This window comes from Onychomys torridus, chromosome 13, assembly GCF_903995425.1.
Source record: "Onychomys torridus chromosome 13, mOncTor1.1, whole genome shotgun sequence".
NCBI classification, from domain to species: Eukaryota; Metazoa; Chordata; class Mammalia; order Rodentia; family Cricetidae; genus Onychomys; species Onychomys torridus.
Genome location: NC_050455.1, coordinates 15211527 through 15226923, shown reverse-complemented (window position 1 = coordinate 15226923; position 15397 = coordinate 15211527). Strand labels below are relative to the sequence as shown.

The following is a 15397-nucleotide window of genomic DNA, read 5'->3' as shown; positions in this document are numbered from 1 at the left end:
TCCTGTGTCCCACCTGGTCTGCAGCTGCTCAGACCCAAGTAAATACAAAGAGGCTTATATTAATTAAAACTGCTCAGAGAGAAGCGACTGAGAGACTCTAGGCCTGTGGGCTGAAGATGGATGCCCCAACATTACAAAGGAAATTTGGATGACTGTCCAGGCAAGCAGCTGTCTCTGTCATTCTAGATTTTGGAAGATGCTTACAATGCTCTTCCTGTTTACTTAGGTAATATTGTATCCTTCTAAGGTCTTTGATGTAGTTGAAGACTAGATAGTTATAATTTCCCTTGGTTATGATGAAAGATAAATTAGATATGAAACTTTGGACTCATAAATATAGGATAGATAAAATATCTTCTTTAATTTTGCCAAATACAAATAGACTAGATATGATAACTATAATTGTTTTATTATATATAATTTTACTATGTTAAAGTTAAAACTTTCCCTTTTAATTAAACATAAAAAGGGAAATGCTGTGGGATAATGCTTTTGTACACTGGTTTAATAAAATGCAGATTGGCCAGTAGCCAGGAAGGAAGTATAGGTGGGATAAGATATACAAGGAGAATTCTGGGAAAAGAAAGGCTATGTCAGGAGATTCCAGCTCACTGTCCATGGAGCAGTATGTCATGGCACACAGGTAAAGCCACAGAAAACATGGTGACATAAAGATTAACAGAAATGGGTTAGTTTAAATGTAAGAGCTAGTTGATGGTAAGCCTGAGCTAATATAGCCAAGCAGTTTTTTTCCCCCAGACAGGGTTTCTCTGCGTAGCTTTGTGCCTTTCTGGAACTCACTCTTGTAGCCTAAGTGGGCCTCGAAATCACAGAGATCCTCTTGCCTCTGCCTCCTGAATGCTGGGATTAAAGGTGTGCACCACCACTGCCCAGCAGCCAAGAAGTTTTAAATAATATTAAGCCTCTGTGTCATTATTTTATAAGCAGGCCATGGGACTGCAGGGCCCAGGCAGGACTGGGAAAACTTCTATCTACATTTCTGATTCTTTTACCCAACTCTGGGAGTATAACACCACTGATGTAACAAACAGCATGCCTGACTTCAGAACACTGTGTGAAAGAGGTGGATGAATAAACAAGAATTACAATAATAAAACAGTGCTCTGCAAAGATGGACCCAGTTGTGAATATATAAGAGAATACAGTAGACTTCATGACGAGGTAAGGGGGAAAGAGGAGTCAGGACAATATGGTGCTCTTCCTCTGAGGTGTAAACTTGAATTGATTTACTCCGGTCCCAGCAATAAAGAAAAGAGAGGGTTTCCCTGTGCTTACTTCAGAAAAGCCTGTCACAAAGAAAAAAACAGACAACAAAGGAAGTGACCCTCATTCTTCCTAGAAAAAAAAAAAAAAGGAAACTTATTAGGTCAAACAGCAGAGCCCAGAAGCCGCCTCTAATTTACAGCTTCATTTTCACTGTTTATGAGGACATTTAGAACTTGATCATTAAGGACTTGAGGAAAACATGGTTTAACCTGGGGAGGTGGCTCAGCAGTCAGGAGCACCTGCTGCTCTTACAGAGGACTGAAAGCAATTCCCAACACCACATGGAACAGCTTGCAATGATCTGTACCTCCAGCTCCAGGGATATGACACCTCAGATATGTGCATATGCGCACACACACACACACACACACACACACACACTCACACACACACACAAACACTCACACAAACACACAAACACACATACAACTTAAATTGCAATATATATTTCAGAAAGTTCTCTAGATTAAGTGAAAAACAAGATCTCTCCTTCTCTCTGTCGCTCTCTCCCTCTGAGCTGGAGATGTATTCGAATATAGGTAGGGGCTTACGCCGCTCAAGGTTTAGGTAAAGTCTGGCACTATTAACTATGAATGTTCATACTTAGCTTAAATAAAAACTATCAACAACTAAGGAAGTTTTCTTTGTCCCATTTTCAGGCGGGGCCTCCTCCAGATATTCTTAAGAGTTTCCCTATCAGCTGTCAGCTTTCTTTTCCTCCCTGCTGCTGGTTTGTTCTTCTTTCCTTTCACTTGGGTGATCATGTCTTGACTCTTAGTCTCTGTTCCTGAGGCTGTAAGAATCTACTGATATTGTTAAATGAAGGCTCTCCTGCCTCCCTGCCACAGTCCCTTCTAAATAAATTGCCTTGGCTTTTGTGCTGTCTCACTTAGGTGTGTCATGCCAAGGGCATGAGCAGGAATGTGAGGGTGACCCTGAAACTGACCTTCACAAGCACTCTGGCCTAGAGGCACCTACAGAGCTGTCAACCTCCTTTTAGACCGGTGAAGACATGCATAGAAATAATATAAGCTGCTATATTCCTCTGTGGCCACTGTACAATTTAGCTTCCTGAAAATAGAGCAAGAGATAATATTTCAAACTAGAACATCAGCAAGCCATTAATAATTTGAATATTTCTTAAAAATGTATGAACAACTCAGCTAAAGCACAGAACATGGTTGTTTGTTTGTTTCATTTTCCCATATCTGTAAATTGTAGGTTCAAAACTAAGATTCTATTAGTCAAACTCTTACCCATCTAAGGCAACTGTCTCCAGTCTGAACAGCAATGCTCGTTAGGAAGTTTGCAAGAAATCCTCATGGTTAACCTTTGAACTTTTGAGACTACTTGGGAAATGGCAATTAACACATTACCTGTCTTTTCATGCTCAGTCTGAATGATTTTATATGACACAGTGCTTTCTATGTTAACAAAGATTTAAACTCATATGGACAGGAGAAGAAGGACATCAAGTCATCAGTGTTAGAAGCCAGACGTTTGGCTTTGGTACCTGCTTGTACATCATAAAAAGCATGGTTCTGAATACTCATCACTTGATGTCATGTAGTTTTTTATAAGAACTTATATTCTAAGAACTAAAACCAGAAAAGGGATATTAATATTTTCCAAAAGGACACCAAATAGCCATCGCTCTTCATTTAAGTAACAGATCAGTGCATTTTCTTATCCCATCAGAAGTCTCCCCAGGAACCACCTCCTACTTCAAGTTTCTGTTTCTGATCACTAGACTTCTAGAACAGGAGAGGAAGAGGAGAGGCGGTCATAGACAGGGAAGTCATGAGATATTCATCTATTTTAAAACAGCATGCATCTCATGGGATTTCCAACATAAGGGAAAAGAAACTGCTGGGTCACAAGAGGTTGCTTACCTGCTGCTCCTGCACTCTAGTGGCACCAAGTTCTGAGAGTGACATGGTGAGCTTCTCTTGCTGCTCGGATAGGTACCTCTGGTAGAGACTTAGAAGTTCTTGACATTCTCTATACTGTAGCTGAAGAGGTGAGATTGCAAATTAAGGAGAATAAACTGGTTCACAGACAGATTCCAATAAACAAAACAAAGATAGAAATACAGTATTTGGTCAGAGGCAGTAAGAATGGAGTCAGCAGATAAAAACAGTATGTTTCCAATCAAGAAGCAACGATTTTAATGAAGAAAGTAGCACTGACCATCCAAGTGAAGAGACATTTCTCTTAGTTCTTTGAAGAGCTATGCAAAGAACACTTATTACATTATGTAAACAAGCAAAAAGAAGCAGGGCATAGAGTACATGAATGCAATCCCAGCATTCAGGAGGTTGAGGCATCCTGTTGAGAATCATGAGTTTAAGGATGGGCTGGGCAACACAGCCAGACAATGAAGGAAAGGAAAGAGGAAAGGGGAAGGGAAAGAGAGGAAAGGGAAGGGAAGAGAAGGAAAGGGAGGGGAAGGGAAGAAGGGAAAAGGAAAAGGGAAAATGAAAAGGAAAGGTAATTAAAAAGACAAGAAATCAATTATTTCAATTTAAGAGTTAAAATTATAAAACTCTCACAAGTGCATCTTTGTGACCTTGGATTAAATAATTAAAAAAAAAACTTAAAATGAAATACTTTGAAATCATATATATGATAAAGGATTGATATTCAGAATATATAAACAGCCCATACAATGCAACATAAATAATATTAATCTATTTTTAAAACTGGCAAAGGTCCTGAAGCAATTTCCAAAAGGAAATACATAGATGACCAAGAGTAAAACATGCTAAGCACACTGGCTATGGGGGAAAGAAATCAAACACACAAGGAAAAAGGACATTATATCCAGTAGGACAGCCTCAATCAACAATTCATGATGGCAAATCTAACCAGGATATGCTCAAGTGGAACCTTCTAGTCTATCTAACAGTCTATCTAATATCTAATTCATGTGAATGTACTGCTATTCTGGAAGAAAATTCAGTAGTATTTTTAAAGGTAAAGCCTAAACAAAAACTCATGCATGGCATCTTCTGAGCAGCCTAGTTCATAGTAGTTTAGAAGCAACAAGAGCATTAATGTCCATGAACTTATCAACAGAGCAGCATCTATAATATGGCACATCTTTTGGCCATAAAATAAATGAGGGATTTCTACATGCTACAAACCTTGAAAATATTATGTCATGAAAAAGAATACTGACACAAAAGAATATGTATCATAAGCATTTATTTTTATGAGAAGTCAAGAATAGGCCAAGTCCATTCAGATAAGGAAGTAGATTGGTGGTTGCTACAGACTGGTGGAGAGAAACTGGGGAAATGGATGCAGGTCTGGGAAAAGGTTTTGGAGTGAGATGATGGCAGTGTCAATACTCTGGGAAATGTTTGATGCCATTCAATTGTACACTTGAAAATGTTAGATTTTATTAAACAGTATCTTAATGATTAGTGCCTATTTTATACATTGGGTTCCTAACTCTATTAAGTATAAAGGGATTATACTTTGAACTTTTGTATTGTTTTGCATATTTAATATACATCACTAATACCATCACCACATATCTTCTTTCTGATGTAGAGAACCTTTTCGACAGCGGCTACAATGAGAAGAAGGCTAATGGTGAAACACCCGGTCAGAAAGGTCCAACTTCACAGGTCAGGCACCTCCCAACTTCTTAATGTGGTCACTTTCTCCTAGGTTTCCTTTCCTCAGACCATTTCTGATTCTCCTTCTTAGCACTTATTTAGATATGCTGTTGGCATAACAATTACTGTCCAATGGGATTATTCTGTACATATACGTCTACACAAGATCATCATGATTAAGAGTAGGGATAATATTTCTTAAATGTCAAAAATTGTAACTAGTTTCAATATTCCTTAACATTTTCATAACCTAATCATTGCTTCTGGGCAGATTCCTGTTCTAATAACTTTTGCCAATCAAAACTGCATAAATAACCAACTGCTTCATTATTCTGGTTATTAACCTTTAACAAAAAGGAGCCCAAGATGCACTTATAGGAGAGGACTGGCTCACAGTGAAAGGCCAGGTCACTAAGCTTATAGAATACATTAATGCCAAGAGCTTATTGAATACTTAGTGTCTGAAACAATAGCAGTAATAATAGAGCAAGAATGGTAGTCTGAATAAGCTAATAACTTCTAATGTCAATTTATGTTGGATTTCTATGGTTTTACATTTCTGTTTTTTTTAAAGTGTGTGTGTGTGTGTGTGTGTGTGTGTGTGTGTGTGTGTGTAAGCTCCAAGAGACATGAATGATTTGTGTGGCCCCAAGGAGTTTGTGACAGCTATTATGAATATAAAAAGGTTTTATTCTAGCTGCTACCATAGGCAATAATGTTTATAATAGGTGAATATCTGGTCATAGAATACAAATTTTATTCTGGAAAAAAAAATCAAGCACAATTACACAGCCTACAGGTTAATGTCAGCATTTGAGGCGAGATATAGACATTAAATAAATGTCATGTGGCAGTGTGGTGGTTTGAATTAAAATGGCCACCAAAGGTTTATAGGGAGTGGCATTATTAGGAGGTGTGACTTTGCTGGAGTAGGTGTGGCTTTGTTGGAGGAAGTGCATCATGAAGGGGTGGGCTTTGAGGTCTCAAATGCTCAAGCCAGGCCTAGTGTAACATTCACTTCCTGCTGCCTGCTGGTCTGGATGTAGAACTCTCAGCTCTCTCTCCAGTACCATGTCTGCCTGCACACTGCCATGCTTCTACCATGATGATAATGGACTAAACCTCTGAAACTATAAGCCAGCCCCACTTGTATTTCATAAGCAGCAGAATATAAAAATATATAGTCTTACCTTTATTTTTTAAACCTTTTTCTTGGTTTTATCAGATTTTAGAATGACCCATATTTTCTTTTTCCCTAGCACAATGAGACTTTAACCCTGGAGCGAGATCTTAGTAAAATATCAGTAAAATTCTTCTTCACTGAAGGGAGGACTTACTTAACTGAATCTTGGACATGTATCAGAAAAGGATGTACCAGATATAAGAGATCAAACCTGAGAAAAGGTGTACACCAAACCATGAAACAAATTAGTATGCTTTAGTATGTCCAACCACCATTTAAGAAATGAGAAAAGCAATTAGTTACCACACACAGCCTGTACTGAAGAAAGATGTACTCTTGAATGACCTACACCAGTATCAACCTGTACTGAGTAAGATCATTGAAATGCAAACAATTGAACCAATCAGCTGAAGAGGCTGCAGGAAATGATCATTTCCCACAGCATAAAGACTTAACATGAAAATGTCCCATGTAGAAATGTAAAATGAAGCATCCAAATAGAATGAATATGGTGGCAGATGAAACAGTAAAAACTCTGAGGTGGGGACACTACAGATCAGACAAGATGGCCTAGCAGGCTACCAAAATGAAAAGAGATTGTGACGAACTGAAACACTCTTCCGGGTCCAGCAAAATCCACTGCCATCACCCACCTTAGCCTCTACTCTGATGTTGGGAATACTACTTGATCTGGTACCGAGTACCTGCCTTAATACAGATCAAGTGAAGAGAAGCCTTTGTGTGAGGAGAAAAGGTTGGTCATTAAAGGAGAAACCAGGCGGAATAGCCAAGAATTGCTTTACTTCAGCCAGATACAAACCTGCACCCCCCCTTGGACTTCTAGGAGCCCACCCATCACCCTATTTCCCCAGGGGTCATTCCACAGAAGAGGGAGTGAAGGCCAGAATCTGAATCCCCACTTTTACCCCCTCCTCTGTGATTATGATCATCACTGCAAGCTTCATGGGAAGAAAGAAGCTTCACTGCATTTATCAGTACGAAGGCATCCCTGTTTGCAAGTGTAGGACTGGAGAAATGTACTGTTTCAGCTGCAGAATGGAAGCCACCAGGGAAGCCTCTGACCTCATCAGGTGGGTAATGGTATCTACAGGTGACTAAGCTTCTATCACCACCCAGCAATAATGAGGTGCTTACTTCCAAGTGCCAAAAATGGTCTAGTAAGGACTCTGAACTTTAACCCCAATTTCAATGCAATGAAGCGAAATCTTTTCTTCCCACTGGTGTGGCATCAGAAAAGTCTACTAAAAGTGAATATTTTAATAGGACTATAACCCAATACTCCAATTGTCCAGAACACAACTGATCACATGCCACACCATGAGCCAAGAAAATATCAATTCAATGAGAAAAGAAAACCAACAGATGTCAATACTGAAATAACCCAGATGTTAGATAAGAATTTTATTGTTTGCTACAAAGGACTTTAAACTGGTCATCCTGAAATGTTTTGATGTGTATACTTCAAATAAATGAAAAATTAGAATGTATCAGAAAAGAAACAGCAGATACAGAAGAATCAAATTGAAAACTTGGAACTGAAAATCATAATAATCAAAATAAAATGCCTACTGCATGGACTTAATAGAATAAAAGACATGGGGAAATTAATGTAGTCGAAAATACAGCACACAATACACCTTCTGAAGAGCAGAGAGAAAACAGATGGAAAAGGAAAATAAATAGAGCCTAAGGAACTATGGCAATGTAACCAAAGATTCACCTGAGTGCCACTCCAGTACCAGAAGAGCACAAGGAAGGAGCCGAAAAGGCATTCAAAGAGGTAACAGATGAAAATTCATTCCCTCTTTCCAAGAGCTGAGCACACCCTGAACAGAATTAACCCCTAGAAATCCATGCCAAGAAGCATCATTGTCAAATTCTGAATGCCAAGGACAGAAGCTGGGGGAAAGGAAGTGGAGGAGGAGGGAGAGGAGAGATAATCCTGAGAGCTATGCAGACGTACGTCCCCAACAAAGGGAAAAGGATAGACACAGACATCAAGGACAGCAGCACGTTTTTTCAGGGACTGAAAGGAAAGAATTGTCGTCCAGATTTGTATATTCATCAAACCTATCCTTCTGACATGGAGAAATCAAGAAATTCTCAAATGAAGGACCACTACAAGAATTCACTGTCGCCTCGTCTACATGGCTGAGGAGGGCTCTAACCAGGAAGGAAATGGTAAAGGCTGAGTTTGAAAATACCAGGGAGGAAAACACACAAAAAGAGCACAACCACAGACAGACAAAATGAGCTGCCTTCTTGTCTTGTGTTTTGTAATTACATGTGACAAAACATGTAAAGATTGAACACCGAGAGATGAAAACAACAATAATAACAACAAAACAAATATTTAACTGGAACAAGCAAGCTATGAGAGTAAGAAACTACTGTAGCTAGAGAAACAAACAAAAGCAACTTATTTTTCAGTATATCTTATTTTATTGAGAAGGCAGATGGCTATTATGTACTTGGAAGTTTTTTAAAATCATTTTTCATTAATTTATAACTGGGTGCACACATGTGAGTGAGTGAGTGTGTGTGTGTGTGTGTGTGTGTGTGTGTGTGTGTGTGTGTGTGTGTATGTGGTGCATGAGTGGAGATCAGAAAACAAGTTGTAGGATGTCAGCTCACTGTTTCCACTATGTATGTCCTGGGAAGTGAACTCAGATCATCAGGCTTGGTAGCAGGTGCCCTAACCAGCTGAGCCATCTAGCCATCCAGTCATCCCCAGAATATCTCAATACACTGTTACCACACTCATATTGAGGTATCTGCTCAGTGTTAACTAAGTGAGTGCATCAATACTGCACAATTGTCCACCTATACTGCTCTTCTAGCTCAGGACACCATTCTTTAGATTATCCCGTCTTGGACCTCAGTAACCTCCAGCTACTGGCCAACAACTACACAAACTCTTAGCCCAGCCCTCTTCAAACAAAGCTTCTACATAGTCGATATGCTTCTCCTATTATCACCAAAATTCTGAAGAGATTAGCACACACCCCCTAGTCTCTACTTCTGAATTTCCAACTGAATACGTGGCCAGAACCATGCTTTACTAGCCTCAGTCTATCTAAACCATATCTTGAAAGGTATTCCCTAGTCTAATCTCAAAATGCTCCAATTTGATTTCTATTTCTATCTTACTTGCTCACCACTTACTCCTTCTTCAAAGGACCTTTCCCCTCCTTTCTTAGTCACTGGCCCATTCCTGCTGCTTCTGCTTACTCTCTGTTCTTTCTTAAATCTCATTCACTGGCTTCCTTCCATGTACACAACTTCAAATGCAGAAATTCTCTCCTACAGTCTAGAACCCATTCAGTTAAATAAGTAAAAATGATCCTTTTACTCTCCAGTAATTTCAGGCTCAGTATATATGCTAGTGATCTCCAAATTCCTATTTCTTAACTACCCAAGAAAGCAGCATGAGGTCCCATGGTGGTAGGAGTATGATCTAGTACAGTATATAAACATACATAGCAAAATAGATTTGATAAAATGCATAGAAGACAATTCTCTAACCATTTCAACCTTCAATTTCTCTGATCAATTTCAAATAAAAATGTTTCTTTTACTTTTAAATGAAAAATATTGATGTTCAAAAAGTTTACATATCCTATTTAGAGCATCATCATATATTATTAAATTAACTCACATCATAAAGTATTAATAATTGTTTCATTGAAAAGAAACATGAAATTCACTTTAGTGGAGAATGGTATCTCGTGGTTAATTCCCTACTTGATTACTCTTTGATATAAACCCAAAGTGGTATGTGGTAGAATAAAAATTAATTAATAAGTTAAAGTATCTATATATAATAAAGGAAACATCATACCTTGTAAAATTAAAGATATCATCAAAATAAATTTTTCCTCTATCATCAGAAAGATCAAAGTAATGTCTGGTTTTCTAACACCCAATGACTAGTTCTCTAGTATAACCACTGCAAAATTGTTTTAAAATGACTTAAAAGCATTAAAAAAAATAATAGCTCACTGCAGAGATCAAAATAAAAAGTATATGGCCAACTCATATGAATATAATAAAGAGTTTCAGCATGACATTACTTCAGTCAACACTGTTAAAGATCAAGCAGCTCACCTGGACCTCTCCCAACAGTCTGTGTAATGCTCCTGAATATGAAAACCTGACAGAGTGCTGGGCTAAGTTTTCAAGCTTCAGAACATCCCACAAAATGATTAGGTGTCAGTGCTAAAGAAGTCACAGCAGCAGCTAAGAGAAGCACTCTAATACAAGTAGTTGTGCACTTAAACATTGCCAACATCATCGCAGTGTTGACACAAAGTAAATCATTCCCAAGGAGGATGTGTCTAAGTGATCTTCCCAACAAGAGCTAGGTGTTAATAACTAACACTCCCTTTAGAATACACCAAGCCTCAAAGAATGGGTACTGTGAATATCCTTGTACTGGCACACTGTGAACACCTACATTTCAAACGAACAGTTTTGTGTGAGGACATGGATAGAGGCAACCCTGACAGCACATGGGGAGTAAGGTGCTCTGGCATCATTGCCAGGCTACTTCCTGGAGTGAAAAGTGGGAATCTTATGTCTTCAAAAAGTGAGAGAGGAGGTTTAAATTTATGTGTCAGTTCAACTGCCTGTTAAATCTTCTATTAAGTAGCAGTAGCTAATTTAGTTAAAAACATGCATTTCCTAAAATACAGACAATCCCAGAAATGTATGCCCAAAGTGGACAATTCATAAGAGATCAAGAGAAATGAAATGCAAGGTCCACTGGTGGCCTGGCACTAAGTGACAGAAAGGTTACTCTCCTGCTAAGAATTGTTCTGGGTTGTGTTTTCTTATTAAAAAAATATTTGGATTACAAAATTAAAACAAATAAACGCAACACTGCATAATTTAGCTGTCATTCTCTACCAAATTACTTGTAACTGTAGCCATAAAATGATAATAATTTGCCATATGTGCAGCTGCAAAGCTAAGAAAAGCACTGGTCAGTGCAGCACAAAATGTGAACCTACTACCCCCCCTATTGTCAGTGGAACTGAACTGCAATAAAATAGTTTTACTTCTCCAATAAGGCATGAAAATATGCAATGAGCTGTTATAACACTTCTTCAGAATACAAAAATTTGTTCAAGTGCATGTGTTAAACTGGATATGTTACGCACATATTTTGAGTACCACCCTGATAGGCACAAGGTACAGGTGGAAAGCTACACAACATAGTTCAAAACTGGTAAGATACAAAACCTGTGCTTGGAGCCTCAAGTCTCACAGATCTGCCAGCTCCCACTGTCACACACACACACACACACACACACACACACACACACACACACACGAGAGAGAGAGAGAGAGAGAGAGAGAGAGAGAGAGAGAGAGAGGAGGGGGAGAGGCATTACAGTTTCCTTCTACTATTTGGGAATAACCTATAAGTTTTATGTATTCCTTTCAGTGTTCGGAAATAGGGTGCTTTACACTCTACTTATTATGGCATTTAATATGTGCAAAACTGCACTGCCAATATTTATTAAATATATTTTTCATTTTTAACTGTTTTACTATTAGTTTTTGAGTGTTGTGTCCCTAAACTCATTTTCCTATATATCTTGTCTTACCACACAATTTTGCATACCAGGGTGATTTTCAGAAATCCCTGTGTGTGTGCATGTTTATATCAGAACTAAGTGTATAACAAAAAAATTTAAGTATATCTCTCCTACTGACATGTGGGACTAATGCACTTATAAATAAATATCCACATGTATAATTTTATATGGTCTCATTAAATAGCCTATATTAACCTCAAATTCTCAATCTTCCTGCTTCAGACTCCCAAGTCCTGAGATTCAGGCATGACTAACATAGCCAGCTTTAAAATGCTTTATGTGTCTATTTCCTTTAGAATATTACCATTTAGAGTGATGCTGGGGAGCGAGAGGAGAGAAGAGAGGGGGATCTGGGGTTGGTATGCAAAATGAACAAAAGATTTCTTAATAAAGAAAAAAAGAATATTACCATTTCCCCTATTGTCTCCATGTAAATGGGCTCTCTGCTAAGTTATAGATTGTCACAAGAATTTAGGAGTAAGCCAGGTGGTTGTGGCACTCACTTTTAATCTCAGCACTCAGGAGGCAGAGCCAGGCAGATCTCTGTGAGTTCAAGGCCAGCCTAGTCTATAGAGCGAGATCCAAGACAGGCTCCAAAATTACACAGAGAAACCCTGTCTCGAAAATAACCAAAAAACGTTTGCTTTTCCCATTCTCTATTTACCATTCAATATTCTACTGAATATGGCACATGTTTCTGCTCTAATTTGACTACCAAGGCCTCTTCAGATGTGAAGTAAAGGTCTGATATGACTAAAAGCCTTGCTAAATAAAAACCAGGATTTTTTTTCTTAAAATACCTTTAGTAAGTTTGGTATAAGAAAAAATAAGTACCATTTACAAGGTATTAAACTGTTCTATACCAGGGACAGTTGAAGTAATAAGCCAGCATATCATATGGTAAGAGAAGGAGTGCTGGAGATTTAGGGGGACAGTGCATGTCCCACCTCACAGAGATGAACATGAAGAATGGGCAGTGGACTACAAGGAGGAAAGTGTGGGTGTAAAGATCCTGGAAAGAGAGTGAGAGAGGCCTGTGTTTGACTCCAGCTCTTGGACAGCTTCCGCGTCGCCTTGTTCACATCACCCAATCTTCTGAGTAAGTTTTCTTAGCACCAAGGATAAAAGGACTGCTCTAGGGATGAGAAAATATAAGGTGGTCCCCACTAAGCCTATGTCATAAAAGAACACAAATATTACCTGTGGTGATTTGAATGAAAATGGCCCACATAGGCTCATAATTGAATGATTTTGCAGCTGTGGACTGTTTAGGAAGGATCAGGAGGCATGGCCTTGGGGGAGGAGGTAGGTCACAGAGGATGGGCTCAGAGGTCTTAAAATTCCCTGCCAAGCCTGGTTTCTGACACCTTCTCTAACTCAGGGAGAAGATGAACTACCTCAGGTAGTGATCCAGTGCACGGCCCTGCTCCAGTGCATGCACCTACTCCAGGGCATGCACCTGCCTGCTGCTATGCTCCCCACCATAATGGTCAGGGACCCAGCCTCCAAAACTGTAAATGAGACCCTAATTAAATGCTTCCTTATGTTAAAAAAAATAGGATTTTTCCTTGTTTTATATACGTCATTCAAAATAAACAAAAATTAGATATTAAAAGAGAGAATGGAAATTAAAATAACATACAATCTAAAGAGCTGTTTTCACAAATGAAAAATAAAGATTCTCATAGGCTTTTCATTTTTCCTGAAAAAATAAAAAATTTCATTGAGGCAAAAGGGAATTTAGGATAAAATCTTTCAGATCTGACAATACTTCATTTAGTTAACAGCTTTTCTTACATATGACTTCTAATTCTAGCCAGCTTTCTCAGCTGCACATTTTGCCTATCAAAGTACACTTCAATAATAGTGATCTGCTGATGCTAGGTAACATTCCCAGATTGCCCACTTGCTGTAAAAAGATAAAAACTATTTTTCAGAAGGCAGAATGTCTAAAAGAGAATGGGTATCACTAGATATTGTGAAATGCAGAATCCCAGGCCGTCCTCCAGATAGAGATCAGAGTTTATATTTTATGGAACAGTTTGACCAGTAATGGTGTGGACACTGAGGCTTCAGGAAGACACGTGAGAGGCACTCGTTTAAACTATGGAAATCAGCTCTCATCACTGAAGTCATAATTTTTTACAGATAATTTAACTGGAAAGCTTTTTCAGAATTAGTTATTTTGTTGGTATTTTCAATCCTCTGGAACACAATGTATATACTTGGATAGTAAAGTATAGAAATGCTCAAGTATTTATTTTACAAAATGTCTGGAGAAAAATTAAATGTGGCTATACACATTAATTTCTTAAAGGACATATTTTCTTATAAAAGTGTATGTACAATATAAGATACTTTCCATATATATATATAGGCAGACATTTGCACAGTATAAACCCAGTGACACCAATAAATGCAGAAAAAAATGTTAAAATTCAATGTCTTTACAAACCCTCATCAGATTTGGCATCAACAAATGTATTATAAGGTCATATGTGGAAAGTCCACAGCTAACATCACATTTAACAGCAAAAGTTGAAAGATTTTACTTTAAGATCAGAAAAAAATACAAAGATGTTTATTCCCAGCACTCTAACACAGTACTGTGCAAGTTCTAACCAAAGCAATTAGACAAGAAAAAAAAGGGTAAAGAAGTAAAATTATCTCTGCCAATGGCACAATCTTATAGGCAAACTCTAAAAGCTCTGCCAAAAACTTTATCAAAATTCCAACATTATTCTTAGCAAAGGAAACTGCTAAAATTTGCATAGAACTACAAAAGAACTCAAACAACAAAAAAGAGACTTGTGCAAAACTTAACAAAGCTGGAGGATTAATCTATCCCACTTCAAAATTATTACCAAGTTGTAACCTGAACAGCGTGGCACTGACATAAACACTCGCTGACTCCATCGACTCAAAATGGCTTGGAGATTTAAGTCTAAGACCTGAACCCATAAATCTAGATGAGAGTATCAGGAAATGCTCCACTGTATTGGTCCCAGCTGAGTACCTTAACACGATCCCAAAGGTAGTTAGCAACAGTGAAAATACACAGTCAGATTACATCAAACTGAAACCCCTTTTACAGTAAAGGAAATAATGAAGAGGCAACCTGCAGACTTCAAGAAGATATCTGAAGGACAACTATCTGACAAAAACTAATAGGTAAAATTTATAATAATAATAATAATAATAATAATAATAATAATAATAATAAATAGTAATAATAAACTCAACAGGGAGAAGACAGAGAAAGATGGGCAAAGAGACAGTACTCCATAAAGGATTTACAAATGGCCAACAGATACATAAAAAAAAAAAATGTTCCTTATCACTAAGCATCAGAAAAATGTTAATTAAAACCACAATGAAGCACCCCTCACTTCTGTTAGAGTGGCCTCTATCCAAAAGAATAGAGGAGGCAAGCATGTAATTCCAGCACATTGGAGGCTGAGGGAGGAGGACTAGAATTGGAGGACAGTCTGACAAACACATTAAGTTCAAAGCTAGCCTAGGCTACAATGGTGAGACCTTGTCTCAAAAGTTAAAGTTTAAAAAAAAGGATGAAAGATGCCAAGGACTGATGATGTGTAGAAAAGGTAATCCTGTGAACTGCTCTGGGGATGTAAATTATTAATGCAGCTATTAGAGCAAGCAGTATGGAAGTTCTT

The 15397-nt window shown here is 38.1% G+C and overlaps 1 protein-coding gene across 5 annotated transcripts in view; it reads right to left on the bottom strand.

Moving 5' to 3' along the window:
* Kiaa1328 (KIAA1328 ortholog) overlaps positions 1-15397 on the bottom strand; it is a 286471-nt gene that overhangs the window by 169415 nt on the left and 101659 nt on the right. For all 5 annotated transcript variants that reach the window (XM_036204391.1, XM_036204393.1, XM_036204392.1 and 2 more), the window contains one exon: positions 3180-3307. In XM_036204391.1, the coding sequence (XP_036060284.1) occupies positions 3180-3307 (128 nt within the window). The remainder of the gene's footprint in view (positions 1-3179; positions 3308-15397) is intronic.